The sequence below is a fragment of the Oncorhynchus kisutch genome, linkage group LG6 (genome assembly GCF_002021735.2).
Source record: "Oncorhynchus kisutch isolate 150728-3 linkage group LG6, Okis_V2, whole genome shotgun sequence".
NCBI classification, from domain to species: domain Eukaryota; kingdom Metazoa; phylum Chordata; class Actinopteri; order Salmoniformes; family Salmonidae; genus Oncorhynchus; species Oncorhynchus kisutch.
In genome coordinates, this window is record NC_034179.2 from 39,548,226 (window position 1) to 39,568,376 (window position 20,151).

General features: G+C 43.6%; 2 protein-coding genes across 2 annotated transcripts in view; both read right to left on the reverse strand.

Annotated features, from left to right (window-relative positions):
* LOC109892833 (protein yippee-like 1) overlaps window positions 1-12,460 on the reverse strand; it is a 28,945-nt gene extending 16,485 nt beyond the window's left edge. The window contains exon 1 of the mRNA XM_020485644.2: window positions 12,248-12,460. The gene's annotated coding sequence lies outside the window, so the exon portion shown is untranslated. The remainder of the gene's footprint in view (window positions 1-12,247) is intronic.
* Window positions 12,461-13,173: 713 nt separating this feature from the next.
* On the reverse strand, window positions 13,174-17,380 carry LOC109892831 (protein SMG8-like). Its single transcript, XM_020485641.2, has 4 exons — window positions 15,803-17,380; window positions 15,106-15,251; window positions 14,068-14,985; window positions 13,174-13,785 (listed from the first exon to the last, which is right to left on the reverse strand). Exons 1-4 carry the CDS (start codon window positions 17,319-17,321, stop codon window positions 13,579-13,581), a joined length of 2,790 nt encoding a protein of 929 aa, XP_020341230.1. The 5' UTR covers window positions 17,322-17,380; the 3' UTR covers window positions 13,174-13,578.
* Between the last annotated feature and the right edge of the window lie 2,771 nt (window positions 17,381-20,151).

Genomic DNA, 20,151 nt, shown 5'->3' on the forward strand with positions numbered 1-20,151 from the left:
TTATAAGAAATCCTGCTATGCCCTCAGACGAACCATCAAACAGGAAAAGCGTCAATACAGGACTAAGATTGAATCCTACTACACCGGCTCTGACTCTCGTTGGATGTGGCAGGGCTTGAAAACTATTACAGACTACAAACGGAAACCCAACTGCGAGCTGCCTAGTGACACAAGCCTACCAGATGAGATAAATGCCTTTTATGCTCGTTTTGAGGCAAGCAACACTGAAGCATGCATGAGAGCACCAGCTGTTCCAGGTGACTGTGTGATCATGCTCTCTGTAGCCGATGTGAACAAAACCTTTAAACAGGTCAACATTCACAAAGCCGCGAGGTCAGACTGATTACCAGGACGTGTACTCAAAGCATGCGTGGACCAACTGGCAGGTTTTTTCACTGACATTTTCAACCTCTCCCTGTAATACCTACATGTTTCAAGCACGAAGGTAACCTGCCTAAATGAATACAGCCTCGCAGCACTCACGTCGGTAGCCATGAAGTGCTTTGAGATGCTGGTCATGGCTCACATCAACACCATCATACCGGAAACCCTAGACTCACTCCAATTCACATACCGCCCCAACAGATCCACGGATGACGCAATCTCTATTGCACTCCACACTGCCCTTTCCCACCTTGACAAAAGGAACACTTATGTGAGAATGCTGTTCATTGACTACAGCTCAGCATTCAACAGTGCCCACATAGCTTCCTGACGGGCCGCCCCCAGGTGGTAAGGGTAAGAAAACAACACATATGCCATGCTGATCCTCAACACGGGGGCCCCTCAAGGGTGCGTGCTTAGTCTCCTCCTGTCCTGTATTGCATGGCCAAGCATGACTCCAACACCATCATTAAGTTTGCTGACGACACAACAGTGGTAGACCTGATCACCGACAACAATGAGACAGCTTACGCGGAGGAGGTCAGAGACCTTGCAGTGTGTTGCCAGGACAACAACACCTTTTGCCCCTCAAGAGACTGAAAAGATTTGGCATGGGTCCCCGGATCCTCAAAAAGTTATACAGCTGCACCATTTAGAGCATCCTGACCGGTTGCATCACCACCTGGTATGGCAACTGCTTGGCATCCGATCATAAGCCGCTACTGTCGGTAGTGCGTACGGCCCATTACATCTCTGGGGCCAAGCTTCCTGACGTCCAGGACCTATATACTAGGCGTGTCAGAGGAAGGCCCAAACAATTAATCAAATGGCCACCCGGATTACTTACATTGACACCGCCCCTGTTTGTTTTTACACTGATGCTACTCACTGTTTATTATCGATGCATAGTCACTTTACCTTTACCTACATGTACAAATTACCTCGACTAACCTGTACCCCCACACACTGACTCGGTACCGGTACCTCCTGTATATAGCCTCGTTATTGTTATTTTATTGTGTTACTTTAGTTTATTTAGTAAATATTTTCTTAATTATATTTCTTGAACTGCATTGTTTTGATTTGATTTGAAATTAAAGGAGACATAGATATTATTAAAAAACAACAGTTGATGCAATATGAAAAAAATGATAAATCATAATCCCAAATTGAGAACCTTTTAAGGATGAATTCGTGTGCGAGAGATATATTATGTATAACCTACTTAAAAGCAAGAGATCGCTATGTGCACAGTTAAGATCAGGGATATTGCCTCTGGGTATTCAAACAGGTAAGATCAGGGATATTGCCTCTGGGTATTCAAACAGGTAAGATCAGGGATATTGACTCTGGGTATTCAAACAGGTAAGATCAGGGATATTGACTCTGGGTATTCAAACAGGTAAGATCAGGGATATTGCCTCTGGGTATTCAAACAGGTAAGATCAGTGATATTGCCTCTGGGTATTCAAACAGGTAAGATCAGGGATATTGCCTCTGGGTATTCAAACAGGTAAGATCAGGGATATTGCCTCTGGGTATTCAAACAGGTAAGATCAGGGATATTGCCTCTGGGTATTCAAACAGGTAAAATCAGGGATATTGACTCTGGGTATTCAAACAGGTACAATCAGGGATATTGACTCTGGGTATTCAAACAGGTAAGATCAGGGATATTGCCTCTGGGTATTCAAACAGGTAAGATCAGTGATATTGACTCGGTATTCAAACAGGTAAGATCAGCGATATTGACTCTGGGTATTGAAACAGGTCGGTATTGTGGTGAAATGGAAGAGGAAAGACTATGTAACTATTGTGACCTCAAAGAAATAGAGAATGAAACTAATTTTATCCTCTATTGCCCTTTCTACCATGATATACGCTTGCTCTTATTCCAGAAAGCACACCAGATATACTCTGGGATTATATGGATGAGCGATGAGGAGAAACTGAAATGTTTTTTTGTCCATTGTGTATTTCAGTTTGCAGAATATTTAGATAAAGCCTGGAATAGAAGAAAAAGGGCTACCTAAAAATATTTAGCTTCTAAGTGGTAAATGGCACGTGTGTAGACACAGTTGAAGTCGGAAGTTTACATACACATAGGCTGGAGACATTAAAACTCGCTTTTCAACCACTCCACAAATTTCTTGTGAACAAACTATAGTTTTGGCAAGTCGTTTAGGACACCTATTTTGTGCATGACACAAGTAATTTTTCCAACAATTGTTTACAGACAGATTATTTCACTTACTTTCACTGTATCACAATTCCAGTGGGTCAGAAGTTTACATACACTAAGTTGACTGTGCCTTTAAACAGCTTGGAAAATTCCAGAAAATTGTCATGGCTTTAGAAGCTTCTGATAGGCCAAATGACATAATTTGAGTCAATTGGAGGTGTACCTGTGGATGTATTTCAAGGCCTACCTTCAAACTCAGTGCTTCTTTGCTTGACATCATGGGAAAATCAAAATAAATCAGACCTCAGAAAAAAAAACATTGTAGACCTCCACAAGTCTGGTTCATCCTTGGGAGCAATTTGCAAATGGAAGAAGGTACCACATTCATCTGTACAAACAATAGTACGCAAGTGTAAACACCATGGGACCATGCAGCCATCATACTGCTCAGGAAAGAGACGCGTTCTGTCTCCTAGAGATGAGCGTACTTTGGTGCGAAAAGTGCAAATCAATCCCAGAACAACAGCAAAGAACCTTGTGAAGATGCTGGAGGAAACAGGTACAAAAGTATCTATATCCACAGTAAAACAAGTCTAATATCGACATAACCTAAAAGGCCACTCAGCAAGGAAGAAGCCACTGCTCTAAAACCGCCATAAAAAAGCCAGACTACGGTTTGCAACTGTACATGGGGACAAATATCGTACTTTTTGGAGAAATTTCCTCTAGTCTGATGAAACAAAAATAGAACTGTTTGGCCATAATGACCATTGTTATGTTTGGATGACCATCTTTATGTTTGGAGGAAAAAGGGGGAGGCTTGCAAGCAGAAGAACACCATCCCAACCTTGAAGTACAGGGTTGGAAGCATAATGTTGTGGGGATGCTTTGCTGCAGAAGGGACTGGTGCACTTCACAAAATACATGACATCATGAGGCAGGACAATTATGTTGCTTCAATATATCCACATCTCAAGACATCAGTCAGGAAGTTAAAGCTTGGTAGCAAATGACTCTTCCAAATGGACAATGACCCCAAGCATACTTCCAAAGTTGTGGCAAAATGGCTTAAGGACAACAAAGTCAAGATATTGGAGTGGCCATCACAAAGCCCTGACCTCAATCCTATAGAACATTTGTGGGCAGAACTGAAAAAATGTATGCGAGCAAAGAGGCCTTACAAACCTGACTCAGTTACACCAGCTCTGTCAGGAGGAATGGGCCAAAATTCACCCAACTTATTGTGGGAATCTTGTGGAAGGCTACACAAAACGTTTGACCCAAATTAAACAATTTAAAGGCAATGCTACCAAATACTAATTGAGTGTATGTAAACTTTTGACCCACTAGGAATATGATGAAAGAAATAAAAGCTGAAATAAATCATTCTCTCTACTATTATTCTGACATTTTACATTCTTAAAATAAAGTGGTGATCCTAACTGACCTAAGACAGGGAATTTTTACTAGGATTAAATGTCAGGAATTGTGAAAAACTGAGTTTAAATGTATTTGGCTAAGGTGTGTGTAAACTTCCGACTTCAACTGTATATGTATGTATGTATGTATGTATATTTGTTTACTGCTCTAGGGATATAGTTATTGTTTGGATAACTTTATTTACCATTATGTATTGATTTACTATGTTTTCACTCTTTATGCGATGCGCACTGCAGAGAAGATCGGAAGAAGAATTATCACTGAATTATCACAGTGAATTATTGTAATGTTTGTTAATGTGTCAATTGATACCATAAGGGATGGGTTGCCAACTGGTGATTTGACACGAAAATAAAATGTAATTCATTCAGTCAGCGCAGTGAAATTGAGTTTTTGCAAACTCTAATCCCAACAATGCAGTAACCAATAACAATGTAATACAAAAAAAGGTACAAAAATAAATAAAATAGAAATAAAAATAAGAACACGATAATGAAAGCAAACTATATACAGGGTCAGTTCCAGTACCATGTTTACAATGTGCAGGAATACTGGATCGATAGAGGTGCGTATGTACAGACTCCCGAGTGGCGCAGCGGTCTAAGGCACTGCATTTCAGTGCTGGAGATGTCACTACAGACACCCTGGTTCGATTCCGGGCTGTATCACAACCGGCCTTGATTGGCAGTCCCATAGGGCGCCGCACAATTGGCCCAGCGTCGTCCGGGTTTGGCCGGTGTAGGCCGTCATTGTAAATAATAATTTGTTGTTAACTGACTTGCCTAGTGAAATAAAAGGTTAAATAAAATGTGTAGGGGTAAGGTGACTAGGCATCAGGATATATGATTAACAGAGTAGCATCAGCGTGGGTGTGTGTTGGAGTGTCCGTGAGTGTGCATGGAGAAGACTAAAATACAAGGGTCAACTCAGATATCTAACAAAATGGCTACACATACTATTTAGCAGCCTTATGACATGAGGATAGAAGCTGTTCAGGAGCCTGTTGGTGTCTGTTTTGAAGCACCGGTACCGCTTGCCATGCGGAAGCAGAGAGAACAGTATGTGGTTGGAGTCTTTAATGATTTTCTGGGCCTTCCTTTCATGCCGTCTGATAAAGAGGTCCTGGATGGCAGGGAGCTCGGCCCCAGTGATACATTGGGCTGCCTGCACCACCCTCTGTAGCGCCACACACTGTTTCCTTTATTTTGGCAGTTACCTGTATACAGTGCCTTGCGAAAGTATTCGGCCCCCTTGAACTTTGCGACCTTTTGCCACATTTCAGGCTTCAAACATAAAGATATAAAACTGTGGGACACAATCATGAAGTGGAACGACATTTATTGGATATTTCAAACTTTTTTAACAAATCAAAAACTGAAAAATTGGGCGTGCAAAATTATTCAGCCCCTTTACTTTCAGTGCAGCAAACTCTCCAGAAGTTCAGTGAGGATCTCTGAATGATCCAATGTTGACCTAAATGACTAATGATGATAAATACAATCCACCTGTGTGTAATCAAGTCTCCGTATAAATGCACCTGCACTGTGATAGTCTCAGAGGTCCGTTAAAAGCGCAGAGAGCATCATGAAGAACAAGGAACACACCAGGCAGGTCCTAGATACTGTTGTGAAGAAGTTTAAAGCCGGATTTGGATACAAAAAGATTTCCCAGGCTTTGAACATCCCAAGGAGCACTGTGCAAGCGATAATATTGAAATGGAAGGAGTATCAGAGACACTGCAAATCTACCAAGACCTGGCCGTCCCTCTAAACTTTCAGCTCATACAAGGAGAAGACTGATCAGAGATGCAGCCAAGAGGCCCATGATCACTCTGGATGAACTGCAGAGATCTACAGCTGAGGTGGGAGACTCTGTCCATAGGACAACAATCAGTCGTATATTGCACAAATCTGGCCTTTATGGAAGAGTGGCAAGAAGAAAGCCATTTCTTAAAGATATCCATAAAAAGTGTCGTTTAAAGTTTGCCACAAGCCACCTGGGAGACACACCAAACATGTGGAAGAAGGTGCTCTGGTCAGATGAAACCAAAATTGAACTTTTTGGCAACAATGCAAAACGTTATGTTTGGCGTAAAAGCAACACAGCCCATCACCCTGAACACACCATTCCCACTGTCAAACATGGTGGTGGCAGCATCATGGTTTGGGACTGCTTTTCTTCAGCAGGGACAGGTAAGATGGTTAAAATTGATGGGAAGATGGATGGAGCCAAATACAGGACCATTCTGGAAGAAAACCTGATGGAGTCTGCAAAAGACCTGAGACTGGGACCAAGATTTGTCTTCCAACAAGACAATGATCCAAAACATAAAGCAAAATCTACAATGGAATGGTTCAAAAATAAACATATCCAGGTGTTAGAATGGCCAAGTCAAAGTCCAGACCTGAATCCAATCGAGAATCTGTGGAAAGAACTGAAAACTGCTGTTCAAATGCTCTCCATCCAACCTCACTGAGCTCAAGCTGTTTTGCAAGGAGGAATGGGAAAAAATGTCAGTCTCTCGATGTGCTAAACTGATAGAGACATACCCCAAGCGACTTACAGCTGTAATCGCAGCAAAAGGTGGCGCTTCAAAGTATTCACTTAAGGGGGCTGAATAATTTTGCACGCCCAATTTTTCAGTTTTTGATTTGTTAAAAAAGTTTGAAATATCCAATAAATGTCGTTCCACTTCATAATTGTGTCCCACTTGTTGTTGATTCTTCACAAAAAAATACAGTTTTATATCTTTATGTTTGAAGCCTGAAATGTGGCAAAAGGTCGCAAAGTTCAAGGGGGCCGAATACTTTCGCAAGGCACTGTATAATAAAAAAGGTTCTGGGCTTCCCGAGTGGCACAGCGGTCTAAGGTACTGCATCACAGTGCTAGAGACGTTACTACAGACCCGGGTTCGAGCCCAGGCTGTGTCCCAGCTGGCCGTGACTGGGAGACCCATGAGGCGGAGCACAAATGGCCCAGCGTTGCCCAGGGGAGGGTTTGGCCGGTGGGATGTCCTTGTCCCATCACGCTCTAGAGACTTCTTGTGGTGGGCCGGGCGCATGAACACTGACTTCGGTCGCCAGTTGTACAGCGTTTCCTCTGACACATTGATGCCACTGGTTTCCTGATTAAGCAAGCAGTGTGTCAAGAAGCAGTACAGCTTGGCAGGGTCGTGTTTCGGAGGACGCATGGCTCTTGACCTTCTCCTCTCCAGGGTCCGTACAGGAGTTGCAGCGATGGGACAAGACTGTAACTACCAATTGGATATCATGAAAAAGGGGTAAACATTTTTTGTAATAAATTTAAAAAAGAGATTCTAACAAAATTTCCACATCAACAATCGAAATGACTGAAAAATGCTGTTCAAACATCAAAAAGTGTCTCATGAAATTGTAGCTTGATAAATCAAATGCATTCAAAGGGTCATTGTCTGTTCTCATGATTAAACAGTAGCCTAACCTGCAGATTTCAAAGGAAAATGCATTAAGGCCTACCTTTTCTTGTAAATTAAGTCCATTCGTCTGGTGAACCTCTGTGTGACAGTGTTGTAGAAGTCTCAGCAGAATGTTATTCTGCATGCACACAGCAGGTCCCACAGTCATGAGGGATTGGAGACGCATCCGCAAGGCCTCATTCGGTTTTATTTTCACACTGACACAAAAAGTCACACACAAACAGTAGCTGGTAGCACAGTTTTTATCCCACGCAGCACACAGGCAGCTCCATCCATTAGGGGATCATGCTCTCTGACGGGCTGAATCCTCCCATGCGTGTGCGTTGCCATGCAGCCACACATGTAGAATGGTTGTAGTGTAGTGAGTTGCATCTATCTTGTAGAAGCCAAGGCTCTGGCCCGCATTAAGTGGCAGGAGAAGCTCCATTCCCAATACGTCCACAAAGCAAAAGTAAAATGTCCAAGAGGTGTAAAACCCAGCTAAAAGGTATTAATTGGTAATGATGTTTCAGACAAGTGGACAGCACAGGAGGTTGGTGGCACCTTAATTGGGGAGAACAGGCTTGTGTTAATGAGTGGAGCGGAATGGTATCAAATACATGGTTTCCAGGTGTTTGATGCCATTATGTTTGCTCTGTTTCGGCCATTATTATGGCTGGAATGGCGCCGCCGGTGGTGGACAGTCCAGTTCTCTTCGCCTGCCCAACAGCTAGCAGTGAGGGAGATGGTGGTTGCCATGCCTGTCATGAATAAAGTCACATCTTGTATGCTTTATGCTGCCTTTGCCTCATCTTAACTTTCATTATAGTTGACTTCCACTCTTCGAACCCTCCAAAATGTACATTATTCCAACTTCGAAAATTGTTTGTACAGTATAGTAACGTTAGTGTCCTTTTGTCAGGTTGTTTTTGCTAGCTAGCTTTGTTAATTTCAAAAGATCTGAGAGCCAAATTATATAGACACGCACAAATGTGCACAGCTTACTCCAGGCAATACCCACACAACATGTTTAGGCAATACGCATGCGCAAAATATGAAAATCGGTTCAATACAACAAATAAAGCTACTTCAAGCTAGGCAAGGCAGCAATGCCAATATAGTGACCCTGTCCATTAACAGTGACTGGAGTCATGAAATGCTGCACTCTAAGGATTTTAATGGCATTGAATGGATGGAAAGAAAGGCATGAATACCCTGGCACCTTTTCTGAGGTTGTGATGCACTTTTAGCAAATGTACAATTGTGGCCAAAAGTTTTGAGAATGTCACAAATATTAATTTTCACAGTCTGCTGCCTCAGTTTGTATGACGGCAATTTGCATATACTCCAGAATGTTATGACGAGTGATCAGATGAATTGCAATTAATTGCAAAGTCCATATTTGCCATGCAAATTCACTGGATCCCCAAATAAACCTTTCCACTGCATTTCAGCCCTGCCACAAAAGGACCAGCTGACATCATGTCAGTGATTCTCTCGTGTGAGTGTTGACAGGTGTGAGTGTTGACGTGCTGATTGAGTTCGAATGACAGACTGGAAGCTTCAAAAGGATGCTTGGAATAATTGTTCTTCCTCTGTCAACCATGGTTACCTGCAAAGAAACAAGTGCCGTCATCATTGCTTTGCACAAAAAGGGCTTCACAGGCAAGGATACTGCTGCCAGTAAGATTGCACCTAAATCAACCATTTATCGGATCATTAAGAACTTCAAGGAGAACAGTTCAATTGTTGTGAAGAAGGCTTCAGGGCGCCCAAGAAAGTCCAGCAAGCTCCAGGACTGTCTCCTAAAGTTGATTCAGCTGCGGGATCGGGGCACCGCCAGGACAGAGCTTGCTCAAAAATGGCAGCAGGCAGGTGTGAGTGCATCTGCACGCACAGTGAGGCGAAGACTTTTGGAGGATGGCCTTGTGTCAAGAAGGGCAGCAAAGAAGCGAATTCTCTCCAGGAAAAACATCAGGGACAGACTGATATTCTGCAAAAGGTACAGGGTTTGGACTGCTGAGGACTGGGGTAAAATAATTCTCTGATTAATCCCCTTTCCGATTGTTTGGGGCATCCGGAAAAAAGCTTGTCTGGAAAAGACGAGGTGAGCGCTACCATCAGTCCTGTGTCATGACAACAGTAAAGCATCCTGAGACCATTCATGTGTGTGGTTGCTTCTCAGCCAAGGGAGTGTGCTCACTCACAATTTGCCTAAGAACACAGCCGTGAATAAAGAATGGTACCAACACATCCTCCGAGAGCAACTTCTCCCAACCATCCAGGAACAGTTTGGTGATGAACAATGCCTTTTCCAGCATGATAGAGCACCTTGCCATAAGGCAAAAGTGATAACTAAGTGGCTCAGGGAACAAAACATCAATATTTTGGGTCCATGGCCAGGAAACTCCCCAGACCTTAATCCCATTGAGAACTTGTGGTCAATCCTCAAGAGGCGGATGGACAAACAAAAACCCACAAATTCTGACAAACTCCAAGCATTGATTATGCAAGAATGGGCTGCCAGCAGTCAAGATGTGGCCCAGAAGTTCATTGACAGCATGCCAGGGCAGATTGCAGAGGTCTTGAAAAAGAAGGGTCAACACTGCAAATATTGACTCTTTGCATTAACTTCATGCAATTGTCAATAAAAGCCTTTGACACTTATGAAATGCTGGTAATTATACTTCATTATTCCATAGTAACATTTGACAAAAATATCTAAAGACACTGAAGCAGCAAACTTTGTGGAAATTAATATTTGTGTCATTCTCAAAACTTTTGGCCACGAGTGTATATATTGAGCATCAAAGCCAGAATTATTGAGAAAACATATACACACATGGAAACACTCAGTCACATGCATGCACTGTCTCTAGGCTTTTCATCTCAATCAGATCCTGCTTAAAACATAGACATGGAATGTGCCACATCCTTCACAACACAGGGCAGTCTCCTGGATGCGAGGAGGCCAGGGGTGTAGAACTTTCTGCCAACGTCCCAGATGGTGTGAATGACTGGCAGGAAATAGGTGTGACCAGTTGGATAGAGGTGTAAACATCCCTGCCATGCTCCCTCCCTCTGTTTATTAGCATTGGATGAATGCAAGAGCTGGTCTCTGAATTGGTGCCAAATGAGCACCCAGCAATGACCTTTGAATAGCACTCTTTTTGCACACACACAAGATGATAGGAAGCAGTGAACACACGCTAATACTTGATCCATTTCGGGGACTGTCTTGTAGTGTTGCATTATCTGATGTGCATTAGGGAACGTATACCATAGTTACCTCACAAGGTGCAAAAACAATGGAGTAAACACTGAATAATTTAAACCGTACACTCTTCAGGGGAAATGAAAGTTGATTTGTAAGACATTCCTGACTATCACCAGGTTTATTATACATTGTATTGTACTTGTCCTGGCTATGCCTATAGGGACATTATGCCCAGATTTTTCCCCCCAGCATCTGTGATGGCAATTGATTCCAAAGTGTGCTACCATACTAACCTCAGTCTAGCCATACACAGCCATTTGTATGCCGACTGACAGAGAGAAAGCCTCCAACCCCGGGGCTCACAACCTTTTTAAAAATTAAAAATAAACTACATTTCAGTCATTTAGCAGATGCTCTTATCCAGAGGAGCAATTAGGGTTAAGTGCCTTGCTCAAAGGCACATCAGATATTTCACCTAGTCGGCTCAGAGATTCGAACCAGCGACCTTTCAGTTACTGGCCACACAACACTCCCACACAGCTATATCTCTGTTGCACTGATTGACATATTGGCACTGATTTCATGCTTACGCTGGAATTTTGTGCTTACGCTTACAATGATTTCAAAGGTTGTTTGGTCATGGTACTGAGTGGCTAAGAAAGAAGTGACAAACATTGAGCTCTTGACCATATCACGTGATGCATCTGCTATGATGTGTTCCATAGGTAGCTTCCTTTGGGTGGTTTTAGAACTACCTGTTAAGTGGTTGAATTATTTATATGCCAGTTAAGGTCATTATGACTAAATAGGAAACCAAGTTAGATATCAATGAAAATGTAAAAATGAACAGAGATGTTACTGTGGGTAAAAATAGCTACCCTTTTGCTCTCTGCCAACTTAGTCGAGATTTAGAGTAGACTAGTCAAGGGGAACCAGCTGTCATCCGTTTATGTGGCCCGACCTTAACTGTATTCACTATTTTTGTTATGGTCTTTTAGCAAAAACTATAGCAAGATAGTGAGAGGCCTCTATCGGGTCACAGAGTAATTTAGGAGATTGTTAAAGGTTCAACATATTGATGACAATAACAGATGTTACATTTATTACAGCATATTGTTACAACCACTAAACGATGGTAACATTTTGAATGACTGTTAAAACAACCAATACAAGCTTGTCAATTATATTAATATGGCATAAGTAATGACAAATGATTGTCAACAAAAACATGTCAGAACCGAAACAATTTTCATAACGGATTCCTCTTTGCAACTTCTACTTCCATCGTCCGCATGCACCAAAAGCAATGTTTGGATTCGGTGGTGCAGAATACGACACTGCCAACTTTGTGTAATCTAAAACCAGCGCATGTAGTGCCACCGCGTATATTTTACATCAATCCTACTCGCATCATATACTATACCTGTAGGTTATACACTAAGCACAGTCGGTCAGAATCGTATTATCGTTTAATTGTTATCAAATAGTTATAATCTAGTCTCAGGCCCCATTATAAACTTTCGGACAAGATGCAGTCAGTTTTAAACATGTACCGTTACAGTTGCGCAATAACAATAAGCATTGACTTTACCTTTGGATAGAGAAAATTCAATCGTCGCCTGTAGTGCTTTGCCGATCACATCTTTATGTGGCAAATCCTTCTCATTCAGTTTAGAGGGTTAAGGTTTGCTTCTACGAGTTGACTTCAATGCTCAATAAGTAACGAAGGAGGTCCATCCGATACTGAGCGCACCGCTTGAGTTGATGTTATTGCGCAAAGACAGTACCCGTCTGAGGCAGACTGACAGTCAAGGGAACCAATCAATGTAACATTACAGCATAGCAACATTGTGCCGATTGGCTACAGATGGTAATGGCTGACCAATCGTTGCGCGGAGAAAAATAAGTGCCTACTGTCCATTTCGCATACGTGTGGGGGTCCGCAATAGCAGAGTTCATAAACAGAAACGCATTGCACACTTTGTGTCTCAGTAAGCCTACCAAATACATTTACCAGACAACACGGACAAACTGCAAGATTGTTTTTTATGTCATGATGGATAAATAGGCTACATACATGACGGGTAGACTGCTCAACAGCAAACGTTGTACCTGCAGAACAATATATTTATTTAAGCATTGTAATACAAGTTGGAGGCATGCATGATCATGCCACCCATACATACCAGGCCTGAAGGACAAAAGGATATTAAAAAAGATACACATGCCAAGCATTTTAAAATTACAGGATTATTAATCTTTCTGCAAGGTAAATAACCATTTTTTTTGTTAGGGGCCCATGTAGAGAACTTTCTCATGACGCCACACTCAATAACTTTGTTAATAGCGACATCTAGTGCTGTGCACTCATCTAAGAATTCTGTGGCTAGGCTTCACATAAACGTTGCATGCCATTTAATTTATTGATGACTAACTGTAATGTGTGATATCACCCTTATATGGTGGTCTGAACAATGATCCTAGCACAATAACAGTGAATAAAGCCAACAAACAAGGATCAATAAAATGTCATTTATTCTCTCCTTAAAGGCCCAGTGCAGTCACAAACGTGATTTTCCAGTGTTTTATATAGATGGCCCTTTAAGTGTAAGAGCTGAAAATACAGCCTGACAACCTTATTAAAAAGATACCATGAATAACATAAGATCAGAGAACAAGATCTTAATTTGAAATATATCCAAGTGGAGACGCAGTTCTATGCAGATCAACACCTTTTTCCTTTTGAGATTGCCATTCATAATTAACTAACCCAGCACAATTCCATTTAACTCAAAATAGTATTTTAGGGGATGAAACAACACTACGCAAGAGAACACGGTCCAACTGACTCAAAGTCATTTTTAAACTAACCTTGCAAATAAGTGCGAGAGTCACATTGCGGTGCTATGGTGTGAGTAGAGATTACTGTGGAGGAAGAGGGCTGGCACGCAGGATGCCTCTGAGGACCTTGTAGCTGGCCAGGGGCTGGTTCTCTTTAGGTGGGTAGCATGGGCCACGGTCTGTGACATAGGAATAGGGGAAACGTAGGACCCACAGGCCATCGGAGGGCAGCACCAGCTCTGTCCGCTCGGGGTGGAACACTGGACATGGAGGGGGGCCGGGTTGGACCTAAGAACAAAAAGAAGAGGGGCAGTGTTTTACAGTTAACATTAATCAAGCATTACATCTCTCATTAATCAACAAAGGGATTTGCCAACACAAAATGCATCTCTACACAGCATATTGCTACACTAAGAACTCACAATGAGTTCAGTTGAAATTGTAATGACAGTTTAGCATAACAGCTTGTCTATCAAGATAGGTAAGTCAATTCCTCTCAAATATTCCTGGTGACAAACACCAGTTGATAGGGAAATGTATGCCAGGGAAATGTATGCCAGGTAAGTGTACCTGTGGGTTGAGTGTTATCTCCAAGGGGGCGTCAGGGACCACAATGTAGAGGCGCGCCAGCTGGGCGTAGTGGGTCTTTAGGCCACGCCCCTGGGCTGGAGAGGGAATGTACAGGGGCATGTCTGTGTTCAGGGCCCTGGTGGCTGGCTCTTTGGCCCCTCCAGGCCCCAGCACTTTCACCACTTTATCAGGTCCTGAGCTGAGGAAACGCCGGCCCCTACTGTCCTCGTACTCAAAGCCCACAAAGGCCCGGGCCACGTCATCCCGCCTGCGTCCCCGACCAAGGCCCCCTGCACTCCCTCGCTTCCCCGCCACGGTTTTGTTGGGGGCCGGCCAGGATGAGGGTCCCCCATCCAAGGGCTCAGTTAAGCCCACCTCCTCTTCAGAGCGGGAGCGAATCACCACGTCCCAGGGCAGGAGGAAGGAGGAGCCAGGCAGGAAGCCTGGCTGCTCCAGGCCAGTGTGGGGGTTGTAGGTCTTAGCAGGGCCAAGCTTGACCAGCGACCAGCTGGAGAACTTAGGCAGCAGACCTTTGGAGCAGCCTGAGTGGAGCATGCATGGAAGGTACTCCACAGTGGAGGCCTGGCGATCCACCAGGCTGGACCTCTTCTCCTGGCCCTCACCGCCCCCTCCATCTCCATAAGGCCCTAGGCTGTCAGTGGACTGGCCCAGGCTGAGGGCCAGGCTGAGGCTGGTGCTCTCTCCGGGGGTGTGGGACACTGGGTGGGACGCTGGGATGCTCTCCTTTAGCCTCTCCCCCTCTGATGGCCCTGACCCAGGCTCTGACGGTGGGACTGGGACAGCCACCTCAGTGGGTCTGGGTGCTTCTTCACAGGCCGGGGCTGGGTCTGGGGTGCTTGGCTGGAAAACAGGAAAGTCGATCCTCTCCAGCTTTCCGCAGCATTTCTCCTCAAACATCTACAAGGCAACAGAGTGAGACAAAGTGTAAACAAGACTGAAGTACAATTGAATAGATTTTAAGAGATCATGGGGTTATACTGGTGTCCTCTGTAGAGATCGGTTAAAGCGGATACTAACTTGGTAGAAGTCGTAGTTGGCAGCTTGGATGTCAAAGGGGTCCTCACGAGGGGCTTGCTTCCAGCCACAGTTACACGAGCTAGTGGAACGCCCCCGGCTGTTGTGGTTGAGGATGGGCGGGTTGCGGTCCATCTCTGGCTTCTCATCTGCAGATGACAATGGCCTTTTATCAATTGATTTGCTCACCTCATGCATCCTCTCACAACCCAAAATAAATGTGTAACGTCATTAAAACAAATTAAGTTGTGCAAGATATATAGATAACAATAAGTAGCATATTGTTTTTTTTATATATATATTTTTAAATGTGTGCATGTTTTTCTCCTCTGACAAAACAAACACCGATTCAAAGGGGGTGTGGCAGATTTTAAAACTCTTCCGTGGTAAGATACATGACTATCCCCGATGAAAGGTGGATATCGAGGAGAGGCGGACACTTCCGTTTGCCTACTAACAAATTGACACACTCCTCGACCACTTATCAGTTTGTGTCACATCGGACAGCCTTTTGCCCAAACGAGAAAACCCCATAGAAGACAGTTTGCCATAATAAAACACCACAATTCAACATTGATATTCTGAGGTACACTGACCGCCAACTCTGTTGATACCTGTTATGATACCTTTCATTTGTGTAATAAATATTTGAGAAATTATAGTAACAGTAGTATGTTCTGTACAGTGATTGAGGCTTTACCTGGCTGAGGCAGCAGGTGAAACTTGTGCACACAGTGTTGGTCTGTCAGACTGCGCTCTTCACATAACTGATGCCCATTACTCCAGAACTTGTAGCAGTCCTCATGCAACTGCAAGGCATAGCGCTGAAAAGCTACACCGCGTGCATGCTGGCTGTAGACCCGAAGTGCTTGTGTCAGTTGGTTTTTATGCACAGTGGTGGTATAGTTATGGGGAAGGTTAGACTGGTAGGCACTATGTGCCAGTGGCAGGGCTTTCTGGCAGCGGTTCTCAGAGAACTTGGCATCTGCGTCCAGGAAACCTTCCAAAAACTTAAGCTGACTCTGCACTTTGACGGCCAGCTCTGCAGTTTCCTCCTCTGTGTTGGCTATCATGACCTGATGCAGCCTGTAGGCCACTTGTGCCCATTTGGAGTAGGTTGGCAGCTCAAAATGAGAAGGCTGCGGATTACGACCAACGCTGTCATCAAAGCCTTTCTTGGTCAACACCAGTTCGACATGCTGCCAAAGGAACTCCTTCAGATTACAGTCTACTAGTTGCCCCCCTGAGAAGCTGCTGCTTTCTACATTGAAGGATGGTTGTCTTGCAGAGTGACGCATTTGTTGGTAGCGCCTGGGTCCAGACACCGAGGTGCTGGTGTCATTTTCCCTCAGGGCACAGTTGGAGCGCAGCTGCCCTAGCACGGCTGCCACTGGGTCCTCCTCTGGCCCAGGCACCACGTAAACAAACGCTTGGTTAGCAGGGACAGTGAATAAGCAATTACTGCTCTGGTTGGTGAGGACCCGACTTTTCCGGAAAATGCGATATATCTGGTCTTCCAATGCATGCTGGAGGCGTCTCCTTGGCGAGTGTTTCTTGGGCTTATCAGCATTTCCCCCAGAAGGGTCTGAACCATTTCCACCATAGCTTCGCAGGGCTCCATTCATCTGGAATACGAATAGCAGGCGAGGAGGACAGGGCCGGCAGTTCACCTTCCATTCTTTGGATATGGTGGAATCCTTGATTGCAGCACGTAATAGTGGCAGAACTTTCTGGCGAAGTGCATCCAGAGCACGGAACAATCGGTCATAGGTGACATCAAAACAGCATGTAGGATGGACCAGTAGCAGGACATGGCACAACGAGAATAGGTAAAGCAATGCTAAGCAATGCTGTTTATCCGCTCCTTTCCAGAATTCGTGCGCCTCCGAGTGTCCGACGCCCGTAGTCAAAGACTCACACGCCCACAAAAGCTGTCGGTTGTCACAAACTGAAGTAAGCACCAGATACAATACGCGGTTTTCTTGGCTGTAGTACGCCTGAATCAAGCTTCCACTGTTGTGATTGTCTGTCTCATCCTGTCCAAATAGTGGATAGATGTGCTTGTCCGCGAGCGTGTTGATTAGAAACTCTTTCGGTGATCCGGGTAGCATTGCAGTCTTACCGAATATACCAAGTACACAGAGACCTTCATCTTTGTATAATGGATCCTCTATTACTTCTGATTCTAGAAGCGCTCCCACACTCACGGGCAACGCCATTTTTTTCCGCTCATATCATGGGGAAGATAAACAGCTGCGCACAAGGCCACTTTCCGTGAAAACAAGTAAAATGTTCCGTATAGGAACCTTATACTTCTGTGGTAGAAACAAGATACATTTTCTGTGTCACTTTTTACCCTTTCAGCAACCAAAACAGGGTACATTTATTTATTTTTGTTAATTTATTTGGCGTTTCCTAAACATGTCTAGGAAATCACAAATGAAATTGTATTCTTATAAAACACAATATTGGTTCAAATACTTTTAAAAACAATGTGTTCAATGTGAAAAAAAATGAAAATCAAAAGATAATGCAAGAAGCTTTTTGGAAAAAGTAACAAATAACGTGAAATAGCTCAAACATAGGGTCCCCAGTCAATGTGCAATTTACAAACATAGACCCTCAGATACATTTACAACAGTTAAAATCAACTTCCTCATAGAAAATATTAAACTGAAACCACATTCAAACCAAGTGATGCTTCTCACTCATTCCAAGTAACAGATTGTTTCAACTACTGCCTTTTAAATCTCAGTATCGCTCACTTAACACCCTCCTTGGTTTCACTGTTCCAAGAAGCATGCAGTTTTGAGGCATTGTTGAGGTTGACCAAACCTGTTTGATACAGTGGGGTGGTCAAGGCTTTTACAGAATCTGCTTGCCATTAGAACTTATGTCCTTTTAAAAATTGTGGTCCAAGACAAGTGTTTCCTCAATCTACCTAGCATTTAGTAACTCATTCAGCAATGGAAAAAGTATGAAATAACCCATTCAGCAGTGGAAACCAGAAAGTGCTAGAGAATGTGCATTGTGCCAATAGTTACATCTATAGCTTGCATACCGTCCTCATACAACACGGGAACTTTTCATCATGGCAGCCGCTTTTCCGTTACATTAGAACTAGTCTCGGTCGACATCTGTGTATACATCAACAAATGTCTCAGTTTTGATCAAAGCTTTCGTTGAGATTCTTTGCCTTTTTGGAGACAGTCCTCGTGGTAAGACACTCTGAGGGGATAAAGACCAATATAAGTGGTGACAAAGGGGACACACCTTTAAAGCACACATGCATAAGACACACAGGCTCTGTAAAGAGTGATCTACCTGGAACTTGTGTCGCAGGGCCTGAGTCATGATGGGGGTGAGGCCAGTGCCCGTCTCCATATTCTCCTTATCAAACAGAGGAGTGCCACCAGGACTCCTAAAGAGTAGAGAGAAACACTTATAGTCAGACTCAGCTCTCACTTGATGATAGTCCTTTGACTTCCTGTTCAGGTAACACAAGAACCCCAGAATAAAGCACTTAAGTGTTGAAATGCATAACCTATCAATTTGAATCCTTTTCAGCTGTGTACGCAGATTCATAGGGCTTTTGGTAGGTGTTCTAGAGTGGGAAATAACATTTGATAATCTCCACAATAACACAAAATAAATCCAATCAAGAAAACATGTTTCAAAAACTGTTCTTCAATCCTGGTGTGCAGGCTTTTGTTCCAGGCCTGATAAACCTTATTAAATTATCATAACTGGCCTGGGGAAAAAAGCCTGGACAACATGTGGTGGGTCCCCAGGACCATGATGGAGAACAAATGGCAGCCAATTAAGAAATATGGGATAGGTTTACCTGCCAAAGCTAAGGCGTTTGAGAAGTTTAGGGGGCAGTTGGCAGTGGGATTGTTTCAGACGGACATTCTGCAGGTCTGCCACGGTGACCAGAGGGGCATGCATCTTCTCTGGAGTTCTCTAAAATAAAAGACAGGAAATGCAAGAAAGAGTCAGGCACATTACTGCATGCTATGTGGGAGTGTCCTGTGGAGCTTCCATTTTGTACAGGTGGAAGCAGAAATGACTGAGTATGCTAAGGTATATGCATTGCTTACCTTTGATTTCACACTGCTGACAATAACCTTTCTCAGTTTAACAGCCTGTAAATCCCTGAGGGTCACGGCCACCAGTATGTCCTGCTTCTCCTTAGTGACAGAGGTCAGATCATAGGAGAGAATACATTTTACATTTGAGTAATTTAGGAGACACTCTTATACAGAATGACTTACGGTAGTGAGTGCATACACTACATTTTTGTACTCGTCCAGTGTGGAATTGAACCCACAACCCTGGCGATGCAAGCACCATGCTCTACCAACTGAACCACATGGGACAGAAATCTATGACCACCAAATAAAAAAATTATGAAAGATGAGTTATTAAATTCTTACCTGTTGAGTATTGGAAGCCACTCTTTTTGTAGGGATGTAGGGTTGCAGGAAAATGTTGGATGTAGAAGGAAAATGTGGTGGTGGTGGTGTGAGAGCAGGGAGAGGGTCCACACTGGAGCCACAGCCTAATGGAAGAAGGGTAAGAGGAAACATTGGACAGTCTGAACTACCAGCAACAGTCCCATGGCAGTGGCATCCAGTCTTACCACCCTGCTGAAACAAGATAGACTTTGGTGATGTAGTACTGCATGTGGCTTTTTGTCACATGATCATACCATGAGGTATGTTCAGATGAGTGTAATGGTTGGTGTCTCACCTGAAGAGCAGAATGCAAGGCACCCATCTCCCTCTGCATCTCAGCCATTTGATTCTGGAGGGTCTCTATGTTTGGCATACCCCCACCAGAATATTTGTTTTTCAAAAATCCAGCAAATGACTGCAATAGATACATGAAAGTAGAAATTGGGTCAGTGTAACTGACATAGAGGCAAATGTTTGGGAATGAAATCTAACATAACATTTTCCCTCAACCAAAACAGCCCTGTTAGAAACATAGCCTTGCTGTAGAAACTTACCTGGCTCAGGTTGTTCCTCCAGATTTGGAATATCCTGC

Excerpts from the sequence above, each read along its gene's own strand:
- LOC109892831 (XM_020485641.2), bottom strand. The coding sequence starts at position 17,321 with ATGGCGTTGCCCGTGAGTGTGGGAGCGCTTCTAGAATCAGAAGTAATA. Across the intron at positions 15,252-15,802 it reads TCACCTGCTGCCTCAGCCAG|ATGAGAAGCCAGAGATGGAC; the intron begins GTAAAGCCTCAA and ends TGTCATCTGCAG. Across the intron at positions 14,986-15,105 it reads CCAACTACGACTTCTACCAA|ATGTTTGAGGAGAAATGCTG; the intron begins GTTAGTATCCGC and ends GTTGCCTTGTAG.